Below are 12,185 nucleotides of genomic sequence, written 5' to 3'. Positions count from 1 at the left end.
TAATTGGTGTGAAATGCAGTAAAACCCATGCAGTTGGATCAATGACAATGGATAGACACGTTTTTATACATATAAAATGAAAAAAAAACTTACAAAATAATCAATATTGACTAAAATGAAGTGAAAGATAAAATAAAATAAGCATCAAAATGAACAAAAACAGCCAGAGTAATCAAGAAAGTGACCAAATATTAATGATAAATCAACAAAACAATAAGTAGTATGAATAAAATAAGCCAGAAATTTAACAAAGTTAAAGAAAGTTGTTTTTTTTTAAATGGCAATTAAATTAATAAAAACAAATTGAAATAATAGATAAAATTAACCAAATAAACACAAGTGAATAGGAATATTTACAAAATAATGAACAACAGAGAAAATAGGGAACAAAATGAACAAAAGAAATACAAATCTGAAACACTGATTCACCTGTAAAACCCATACACTTGGTTTAACTTTAAATAATAAATAAAATTAACAAAAATTACTTTAAAAAATGTACAAAATAATAAATAACATGAAAAACTAAGCAAGAGGGGTTTTTTTTATTAAAATGTAAACTAAAAAAAAAAAAATGAAACTAGAAGCACTCGGAGAGCGCAGACCTCCGCCAAGGCTGATCAGTGGCCCCCCCCGTGGGCCCCCCCACACCAAGGAGGTTATGTTTTTGCCAGGGTTTGTTTGTTTGTTTGTCTGTTTGTCTTTCCGTTAGTGTGCAACATAACTCAAAAAGTTATGGACAGATTTTGATGAAATTTTTAGGGTTTGTTGGAAATGGGCCCCCCCGTGGGCCCCCCCACCCCCGATCACCACCAAAATTTAATCATTTCTTCCTTATCCCATTTCCAACAAACCCTGAAAATTTCATCCAAATCTGTCCATAACTTTTTGAGTTATGTTGCACACTAACGGACAGACAAACAAACAAACAAACAGACAAACCCTGGCAAAAACATAACCTCCTTGGCGGAGGTAATAAACAACAAACTGAATAAAATTGAAGAAAAAATAAAATGGGTAACAAAATGAAACCCGAAAAAAAATATGAAAAAATACAACAAAATGACAATAAAATGAATTCAAAAAACAAAGTAAGGTTCTTTTTTACGCTCAGTTAATGATTTATTGTGATGAAAAAGTTGTTGTTTTAACATTTAACATTCGACCTAGCACAAAAAATAATAATGTATATGAACCAGTGTTGGTGTTAATCACTGACAGGATGAAAAAATAAAAAAGTAACTAATCCAATTTTTATGCAGAAGATTGGAACAAAAATAGTTTATTGCATTTTTTGCATCAAAAATATGGTTTGTTTATATTACAAACATGGCATTTAAAGGGTTAAAAATAAGACAGTTATTGAGTATTTGGTGTTTGTTTGTGGCTCAAGTTGATGAAACACAAAAAAAAGTAAAAAGTTCAAAATAAACTGTATAAAATCCTTCTGGCATTAGTGAGACGCTGTGCATCTGAGGTGCGAAGGTGATTTGAAGGACCTTTATGATCCCAGAGGGTGAACACATCCCATACATGTTGCTTCTGTTTGGTTTATATATTTCATATGAACATGTGGACTCTCAGGTATTCATCCGTCCTCCTGGTCGTCTTTTCTTTTCCTCCTGACCCTCGTGTCTTTGATCCGTCTCAGGCCAAACTCCTTCGTCATGATCACGGCAAACCGCGTTCTGCACTGCAACGCCGACACGCCTGAAGAGATGCACCACTGGATCACTCTGCTGCAGAGGTCTAAGGGAGACACCAGGGTGGAGGGGCAGGAGTTCATCATCCGAGGTGACCACGCCCTCTGCGTCTACGCCTTTAGAACCTTTAGAACAGACGGAGCCCAGGAGAGGGAGTCGAAAAGCATAAAACCACCACAAAACTACCACTAAACTACAACAAAACTACCACACACTGAGTAGAGTAGAATAGAGAAGAGTAGAGTAGAGTAGAAGAGAATAGAAAACAATAGAGTAGAACAGAGTAGAGTAGAACAGAGTAGAGTAGTGTAGAATAGCCTTTGTTGTCATTATGTGTCAGTCAGTGCAACAATATGAATAAATTTAAACATCAGAAAAAATACGTAAGAAAGTAAGAATACAGCAAATATGAGAATACAAAAACTAAAAAGTCAAAAGTTAAATAAGAAAATAGAATAAAAAAAGTTACAAAAAAGTAAAATAAAAATAGAAGTCTAAAATAATAAAAATATGAATATTAACAGAATATATGTATATATATATATATATATATATATATATATATATATATATATATATATATATACACACACACACACACACACACACACACACACACACACACACACACACACACCACATATATATATATATATATATATATATATATATATATATATATATATATATATATGTCTATAAAAACAGTTTATTGTAAAGTGCAAAGATCATATTGGTCTGAATGTGAAACATGAACTAAAATGATTTGAACATCATCGACTGTTAATACCTTCAGTTTAATTTTAGTGTTTCATAAATTCATCTCAGGGGTCGGATTGGACCCTTTGGGGGGGGCAGGTTTTGGCCCACAGGCCGTATGTTTGACCCCCTGGTTTAGACTGAAACCCCCATGATTTGATCTGTTGCTCAGATCTCTGTCTCTGTAATGAAATGAAAGCGTTTGGATCACCGCCACAGTGTTGAAGGTCTTCTAATTTTACGTGTGGACTCGCTGGTTTCCAGGTTGGCTGCACAAAGAGATGAAGAACAGCAGTAAGGCGTCACTGAAGCTGAAGAAGCGCTGGTTCCTGCTTACCCACAATTCCCTGGACTACTATAAGAGCTCGGAACGCCAGGCCTTGAAGCTGGGAACTCTTGTGCTGAACAGCCTCTGTTCTGTGGTTCAGCCAGACGAGAAGGTCTTCAAGGAGACCGGTAGGACCTGGTTCAGCCCACAGACCCATGTTTTATTCACAGTTCTGGGATTTTATGTTTCAACCGGACTGGTTTTCCTTTGCAGGTTACTGGAACGTTATCGTGTACGGCCGTAAACACTCGTACCGACTGTACACGAAGCTGCTGAACGAGGCCACACGTTGGGCCAACTCCATCCAGAACGTCATCGACACCAAAGCCCCCATTGACACGCCCACGCAGCAGCTCGTCCAGGACATCAAGGTATCAAACCAGATGAACACACAAAGATTTGTTTTTCCAAGATTTCACTTTTCTTAAGTAATTGATCACCATTTATTACAATTTTATCTTTTTTTTTTTTTTTTTTTTTTACATTTTTCAGTGTAAATCCTGTATTTTCTTATATTTAATTCACTGATCATGTAGATGTTCATTGAAGCTCAGAGTAAATTCAGAGGTTATTAAATCAAAACCAAAGAAAAAGTGACTTTTTCAGCTCAATCTATCATGAACTGAACACATAAACAAGCATCTACAACCTAATTTTCTTAAATTTTTCTTGATGTTATTTAGTATCTTACTTGTTTTTGTTATTTTTGTTGCCTGTTTTAGATTTTTTTTTTCTTCAGTTTTGTGGCTTATTTGTTCTTGTTGCTGATAATTTTTTCATTTTCGTTCATTTTTGCTGCAGACTAATTTGCTCATTGTCTTTTGTTTCCATTTTCCATGATTATTTTTGCTTATTTCCAAATGTTTTTGTTCATTTTCGAGATAATTTTGTTTTTCTTGATTATTTTGTTTGTTTTTCTTGATTATTTTGTTATTTTTTGTTTAGTTTTACCAAAGTCTCAGACCAGTTGTTTTCAAACTTTTTACAGTGTAGTATCCCCTGAAATAGACTTTTTTATCCCAGTACCCCCAACTCTCGCTACAACATTTTTGGTTGAAAAAAAATTGGCAAAATGTGTTCCAGTGGCAAAGGTGTCTGTTTATATTTTCAAAACTTTGTAAACAAACAACATATATTTAACGGTAATATATATTTTAAAAAAAAAAAATTTAATTTAAATTTTGTGCTAAATATAAACTGAAAAGTGTCTTGTTTCATTAATAAGAAAAATAAATAAATTGGTCATTAATTAATAAATTAAAAAATAACTTTTCATCAACATAGAATAATTCCTTATATACTCAAATAAACTCATTTTGAATAATATAAAATATGAATGTTCTTCAAATGTTCCCAAAGCTTCAACAAGATGACTGACAATAAAACTATTATATGAATGTGTCTGTTGTGTTTTATATTTCAGCATTAATTCTCATTATTTATTTTGTATTCGGTACATGATGACTTATTTAATGGATTTTCCACCCAAAAAAACTGAAGTAGTGGGATATATGAATAAAGTAACAGGAACCAAAATAGAGAAATGACCTGATGATGCACTGATGAAACAGACTCCAGAGTTTCAAGCAAGGTTATTATCGTTAACGAAAGCTAACGAAATGACGAAAACTAGAATTGTAGAAACATTTTCGTTAACTGAAATAAATAAAAACTATAATTAAAAGAATAAACGATAACTAACTGAAACTGTATTGTGTGCTTACAAAACTAACCAAAACGTATAAAAATTATGGATAAAATTCCCTCCGTTTTCGTCTTTGCCAACGTCAGATTGATACGAAATCAATTTATTTCGCTCTAACAATTTTAGCTGGAGGCACCATATGGTCCGTCACTTGTGGTTTCCAGTCGTCTTCTGGTCCCCACTCTACCTGGAAACAGGGAGACTAAAGTTGGGAGAAAGCAGCAGAGTCCTGTCTGGGATTTATTTGAATACGATGGAGAAGAAGAGAAAAGATATGAAAAACTAAAACTAAGCATTTAGAAAATAACGAAAACTAATAAATACTAGCAAACCTGCTCTAAAAACTAATTAAAATTAACTCAGAGAAAAAAAAGTCAAAACTAAATAAAACTAAACTATAATGAAAAATCCAAAACTATTATAACCTTGGTTCCAAAGAACTGAGCTGCCATTACTGATATTTCCTGTTCTAATCCCCTTTCTGTTTCATTTCATATGAATGAGTTTTGGGTGTGTATATTGACACCGGTGCTGAGGATGAGGAGCTGCTGTAACTGGACTCTGTGTTGATGCCTCTGCAGGAGAACTGTCTGAACTCTGAGGTGGTGGAACAGATCTACAAGAGGAACCCCATCCTCCGCTACAGCCACCACCCGCTGCACACGCCGCTGCTACCGCTGCCCTACGGGGACATCCACCTGACCGGTGAGACGCACGTCCACATCTGCAACGCGTCCACAACACCCACACGTAGAAGGACATGGATTTCAAGTGGAACGATCAGATCTACAGACCAAATATTCAAACGTAGTCCCGGTGTCGTTGTCCGTCAGCGTCTGTTCTATGTGGATCAGAACCAGTTGAATGTGTGAGGTTGTCAGGTTCTGTCTCTATGTTCCAGTCCTGTGGTCTGGATGGAGGAGCACTGAAAAAAGAATCACAGTCTTACCAAGTGTATTTTTCTCATTTCTAGTCAAAATTCACTTGGTTTCACTTGTTCCATTGTTCATTCCATCCAAAAAAAATCTGCCAATGGAACGAGTGAAAATTATCTTGGTAAGATTTCCTGAAATAAGATTTTCCAGATCTATTGTCAAAAAATCAGTTCTTACATCTCACTGAAAATTTACTCTTTCGGTAATTATGTCTTATTTTAAGTGTGATGAGATAATTTAACTAGAAATGAGAAAAAAACACTTGATAAGATTTGGATTTTTTCCACTGAGATCAATCTAACAATGGAAGTGGGCGGGACTTTCACTGGAGGAAAACTCAACTCATCCAATCATAGTCCATATATGACTTATATCAGTGATCAATAGGAACTAGACTGATATCTGGAACCATTTACATGTCATAAACCATTAAAATAGGAACCATTAGAAGGAAAGGAATTTTTTTTTACTTTTCAAAAATTTTTTGAAATTTAAAATATCAATATTTCTGAAATCCGTGACTAAACTTTATAGACATTGTCCCAAAGATGATACATATAAAATATTAAATGAATCCAACCAGTAGTTTTGGAGAAGATAATTGTTGAAATGTAGACATTGGTGACCTTGAATTTGACCCATAAAGGTCACTGAAGGTCAAAGGTCATAGACCTGAATGAAAGTCCATATATGACTTCTTATTAGTGCTCAATAGTATCTATGTGGATATCTGGAACCATTTCCATGTTATAAACCATCCAAATATGGACCATGAGAAGGAAAGGAACATTTTTAAAATTTCAAAGATTTGCCAAAAATACAAAAATTTAAATTTCTCAAAACTGTGAACAAACTTTGTAGAGATCGCCCCAAGGAAGAAAAACCTAAAAACTTTGAAATGAATCTGATCATTAGTTTCGTTGAAGATATTGCTAACTAGTGGTGTGTATTTGCAACAATCTGGCGATACGATACAAAACACAATACTAGGATCATGATACGATATATCACAATATATCATGATACTGTTAAAAAGGCAATTTTTTGTTTGTCTTTTTTTGTAAATGATTATTTCCTTGAAGAATTGAATTACACCAGAAATCTGCACAAATACTAAACACATTTTTATTTGATCAGAACAGGATCTAATGCTATATCACAAAAACGTTCCTGTGTTTAAAAATTATGTTGTACAGACATTACAGTTTCAGATCCTGTTCAAATGTTCATCTTCTATTAGTTCAGAACTAACATCAGAACATTATTTTAGTTCAATCCCAACAAAGGAAATAACATTTTTTAATAAGAGAGTTAAATAATAATAAATAAAATATAAACAGTAAAGAAAAACTAAAATGAACCTCCACAATATCTGCATTTGAATGAATACCTAAAAATATTGATATAGTACTTTTTAATGTCGATACAGTATTGTGAAATGAAATATTGCGATATATTGCAGAAGCGATATTTTCTTACACCTCTATTTTTAACGGCGCTGACAAAGAGCTAATAATGATGTCACACTCAGGCCCCTCCTAGACTCAAACCCAACAGTCCTGGGTTATCATCAGGTCTGTGACAAACGTCTTCCTCCCCCAGGCCCAAGGAGCAGGAGCTACTCGACGCTGCAGGACGAGGCCCTGAAGGTGTTCAGCTCCCTGCAGCACCTGGAGGGCGTTGCCGACCCGGTGCCAATCATCCAGGGCATCCTGCAGACGGGCCAGGAGCTCAAACCGCTGAGGGACGAGCTCTACTGCCAGCTCATCAAGCAGACCACCAGGCCACTGCAGCCCGGAGGAGCCGCCAACCTCTGCAGCTGGAAGATCCTGGCCTGTATGTCCTGCACCTTCGTCCCCACCAGGAGCATCCTCCGCTACCTCAAGTTCCACCTGAAGAGGTGAGCGGACGTACCTAACACATCACACCCACATTTTTAACCCTTCTTTAGAATTATACCAGAGGAATATGCTTTAAAACCTGTGAGATAGTATGTGTTCACTTTGTGTCCAGTGTTAGAGTAGAGTAGAGTAGAGTAGAAGAGAATAGAGTAGAACAGAGTAGAGGAAAGTAGAGTAGAGTACAGTAGAGTAGAAGAGGTTTGAAAAGAATAGAGTAGAACAGAGTAGAATAGAGTAAAGTAGAAGACAGCAGAGTAGAAGAGAATAGAAAAGAATAGAGTAGAGTAGAACAGAGTAGAGTAGAGTAGAGCGAAGAGGTGAGCGCCACTCCAAATATGGACCCATCAAACACATCACACCCACATTTTTAACCCTTCTTTAAAATGATACCAGAGGAATATGCTTTAAACCCTGTGTGATAGTCTGTGTTCACTTTGTCCAGTGTTAGACAGAGCCCCTCATTTCACTGACAAAAACATCCATCATCTGATTTAGGGGTGTTAGAAAAGATCGGTTCTGCAATATATCACAATATTTCATTTCACAGTACTGTATCGATATTTGTAAGTATTTATTCAAATGCAGATATTGTGGAGGTTTTTTTTTTTTTTTTTGTTTATATTTTATTCATTATTATTTAACACTCTTTTATTAAATAATATTAATGATAATGTTTTTACTTGTAGACCAGTGATGTTCTACGTTCTAATGGTTTTAGAGTGAGTTGAGCTCTCCATGAACACAGTCTGTAAATGAGGTGGGTTTAAGGCCGTTGTTCGTCTCCATCTCTTTAGGACTCGTGAGCTCTTCCCCGGCTCGGAGATGGAACGTTACGCCGCTTTCGCCCTGGACTCGCTGAGGAAGACCCGGAGCAGGGAGAACGTCCCGTCGCAGGAGGAGATCCGGGCCATCGTGGCTCGGCAGGACATGAGCACCACGGTCCACTGCCACGGAGGAGGATCCTGCAAGATCACCATCAACTCCCACACCACGGCCGGAGAGGTGAGTGACCACCGCCACCGCCACTGGACCACACCGGGTTAAAACCTTCTAAACAAAGCACATGATTATTATTTTTTTATTACTACTAGTATTTCTAATGTGCAATTGGCAGTTTTTACTACTGTTTTTATAGTTATTATTATAACTTTATTTTCCTTTTTATCTTGTAATACTTCATACATATGCACATCTGATGTTGTGCTACGACTGTTCTGTCTAATCTAATCTAATTGAATCTAATCTAACCTAATCTAATGTAATACAATTTAATCTAATCTAATGTAATCTGACTTGACCTAATCTAACCTAATCTAATCTAATTTAATCTAATCTATTGTAATCTGACTTGACCTAATCTAATTTAGTCTAACCTAAACTAATCTAATCTAATTTAATCTAATATAATCTAATCTGGCATGACCTAATCTCAGTGAATCTAACCTAAACTAATCTAATTTTATTTAATTTAATCTAATCCAGTTTAATCTAACATAATCTAATCTGATTTGACCTAATCTAAGTGAATCTAACCTAAAGTAATCTAATCTAATTTAATCTAGTCTAATATAATATAATATAATATAATATAATATAATATAATATAATATAATATAATATAATATAATATAATATAAATTTATCTAATCTAAAGTGAAGACATTAGACCAGACTGGTCCTCAGACTCTGTCCTCATCCTGGTTCAGTCCTGGTGTGACCGTCCTGGACTTCCATGTCTTTTTTTTTTTTTTTCCTTCCTGGTGTTTTGTGTCTAACTGTGCCCGTCTGTGTCTCAGGTGGTGGAGAAGTTAATCCGTGGTCTGGCCATGGAGGACAGCCGCAACATGTTCGCCCTGTTCGAACACAACCACAGCACAGAGAAAGCCATCGAGAGCCGCATGGTGGTGGCCGACGTGCTCGCCAAGTTTGAGAAGTAAGCCCTCTTATTTCCACACCGCCGCTGTGAGTCACACTCATGGTTTTACCCCCTGATCGGCCTTTACTCACTCTGCTTCTCAACAGGATGTCGGCCAGTCCGGACAAACTCAACATGGGCTGGAAGTTCTACTTCAAACTCTACTGTTTCCTGGACACGGACAACGTCCCCAAAGACAGTGTGGAGTTCGCATTCATGTTCGAACAGGTCGGACGACAACTGATGGAGCCAGAGTTTCGCTTTAAACAGATTCCTCTGCCTTTAGAATAGAATAGAATAGAACAGAACAGAACAGAATAGAATAGAATAGAATAGAATAGAATAGAATAGAATAGTTTAGATTACATTGCATCAGAATAGAATAGAATAGAATAGAATAGAATAGAATAGAATAGAATAGAATAGAATAGAATAGAATAGAATAGAATAGAATAGAGGGGCGACACGGTGGTGCAGTGGTTAGCACTCGTGCCTCACAGCAAGAAGGTTCTGGGTTCGATTCCAACACCAGTCGACGGGGGGTGGGACCTTTCAGTGTGGAGTTTGCATGTTCTCCCCCATGTCCGCGTGGGTTCTCTCCAGGTACTCCGGCTTCCTCCCACCATCCAAAGACATGCACTAATAGGTTAATTGGTTAATCTAAATTGCCCATAGGTGTGAATGTGAGAGTGATTGTTTGTCTCTATATGTTCAGCCCTGCGATGAACTGGCGACTTGTCCAGGGTGTACCCCACCTTCGCCCCTATGTAGCTGGGATAGGCTCCAAGCGACCCCCGTGACCCTAGTGAGGATAAAGCGGGTTCAGAAAATGAATGAAAGAATAGAATAGAATAGAATAGAATAGAATAGAATGGATTGCATTAGAATACAATAGATAAGATTAGTTTAGATTTCATTGCATCAAATTAGAATAGAAAATAAATGAATAGAATAGATTGCATTAGGATAGAATACAATAGAATGTATCTGAAGTGCATGTAAGATCCAATTATTACAATTATCTGATTATGCTCAGTTTTCGTCTGATTTCAGCTGATTTTCCTTATTTTCATTAAATAATATATGAATGTTACTTTTTCCATTTGGATCTTTTGACTGAAGTTTGTATCAGAGACAAAAATGAAGCTAAAAATCAAGGACATCCAAAGTCAGTCCAGTCGTGTTAGTGTTTGAACAGATGGCGTTAGTCCTCTGTCTTAAGGTTCTTTTCTCCGTGTTTTCAGGCCCATGAGGCCGTCATTCATGGTCAGTATCCGGCCCCTGAGGAGACGCTGCAGTTCCTTGCCGCTCTCAGGCTCCAGTACCTCCTCGGAGACCACGCCCCCCAGGCCGCCATCCCCGAAATGTCACAGGTGTTCCCTATGGCGCGGCTCCGAGCTCGGGTGCAGAACTCGGCTAAGACCTTTGCACCTGGTGGTGGCGGCAGCGGCTCCATGTCCGAACGCTCAGGAACATCAGAGAGAAAGCGGTCGAGCTTCCTGGATGGAACGCTGAGGCGGAGCTTCAGGAGCGGCTCGCTGAGTCGGCAGAAGCTGGAGGAGGAGAACAGTCTGGAAGCATGGCTAAGGGAGGAGGTGGCGGCGGTCCGCACCAGCGTCATGGACAAATGGAAGAAACTGCAGGGGATGAACCAGGAGCAGGCCATGGTCAAGTACATGACGTTGGTGAAGGAGTGGCCTGGGTACGGGTCCACGCTGTTCAACGTGGAGGTGAGAGCCACCTGCCGCCATCACAACGGCTTCATCCAGGGATTAGTTCAGTTCAGGTTCATCTAAAACCAGGTCTAGAAAGTCTGAAAAAGTCTGGAATTTAGTTTGAAAGTCTTCATAAAGTCTGGAAAAAGTTTCTCTCATAGTCGGATTTAAGGATCTATTCACACTGTAGGTAAATGTGGCCCAAATCAGATTTTTGTGTCTATATGTGACCTGTATCCGATCTGTTAAAGACAGTTTGAACAGCACTAATATGATCTTTTCGACCCAGACCACTTTCATATGTGGTCCTAAATCTGACCCAGAACACTTTCATATGTGGTCCTAAATCTGACCCAGAACACTTTCATATGTGGTCCTAAATCTGACCCAGACCACTTTCATATGTGGTCCTAAATCTGACCCAGACCACTTTCATATGTGGTCCTAAATCTGACCCAGAACACTTTCATATGTGGTCCTTAATCTGACCCAGACCACTTTCATATGTGGTCCTAAATCTGACCCAGAACACTTTCATATGTGGTCCTAAATCTGACCCAGAACACTTTCATATGTGGTCCTTAATCTGACCCAGAACACTTTCATATGTGGTCCTAAATCTGACCCAGAACACTTTCATATGTGGTCCTAAATCTGACCCAGAACACTTTCATATGTGGTCCTTAATCTGACCCAGAACACTTTCATATGTGGTCCTAAATCTGACCCAGAACACTTTCATATGTGGTCCTAAATCTGACCCAGAACACTTTCATATGTGGTCCTTAATCTGACCCAGAACACTTTCATATGTGGTCCTTAATCTGACCCAGAACACTTTCATATGTGGTCCTAAATCTGACCCAGAACACTTTCATATGTGGTCCTTAATCTGACCCAGAACACTTTCATATGTGGTCCTTAATCTGACCCAGAACACTTTCATATGTGGTCCTAAATCTGACCCAGAACACTTTCATATGTGGTCCTTAATCTGACCCAGAACACTTTCATATGTGGTCCTTAATCTGACCCAGAACACTTTCATATGTGGTCCTAAATCTGACCCAGAACACTTTCATATGTGGTCCTAAATCTGACCCAGAACACTTTCATATGTGGTCCTAAATCTGACCCAGAACACTTTCATATGTGGTCCTAAATCTGACCCAGAACACTTTCATATGTGGTCCTAAATCTGACCCAGAACACTTTCATATGTGG

At 37.7% G+C, this 12,185-nt stretch overlaps 2 protein-coding genes across 2 annotated transcripts in view; one reads left to right on the top strand and one right to left on the bottom strand.

Moving 5' to 3' along the window:
* The window catches only part of retreg1 (reticulophagy regulator 1), a 215,681-nt gene that overhangs the window by 86,554 nt on the left and 116,942 nt on the right, over positions 1–12,185 (bottom strand). The window lies entirely within an intron of this gene.
* The window catches only part of LOC115436673 (unconventional myosin-X-like), a 69,640-nt gene that overhangs the window by 54,674 nt on the left and 2,781 nt on the right, over positions 1–12,185 (top strand). The window contains 9 exon segments of the mRNA XM_030159580.1: positions 1,652–1,794; positions 2,727–2,918; positions 3,004–3,161; positions 5,077–5,200; positions 7,033–7,330; positions 8,126–8,333; positions 9,128–9,264; positions 9,354–9,474; positions 10,491–10,976. Of these exon segments, the coding sequence (XP_030015440.1) occupies positions 1,652–1,794; positions 2,727–2,918; positions 3,004–3,161; positions 5,077–5,200; positions 7,033–7,330; positions 8,126–8,333; positions 9,128–9,264; positions 9,354–9,474; positions 10,491–10,976 (1,867 nt within the window).

Source organism: Sphaeramia orbicularis, chromosome 17, assembly GCF_902148855.1.
Source record: "Sphaeramia orbicularis chromosome 17, fSphaOr1.1, whole genome shotgun sequence".
Taxonomy (NCBI): domain Eukaryota; kingdom Metazoa; phylum Chordata; class Actinopteri; order Kurtiformes; family Apogonidae; genus Sphaeramia; species Sphaeramia orbicularis.
The sequence above is the reverse complement of the archived record's forward strand: the minus strand, read 5'-3'. Positions and strand labels throughout refer to the sequence as shown.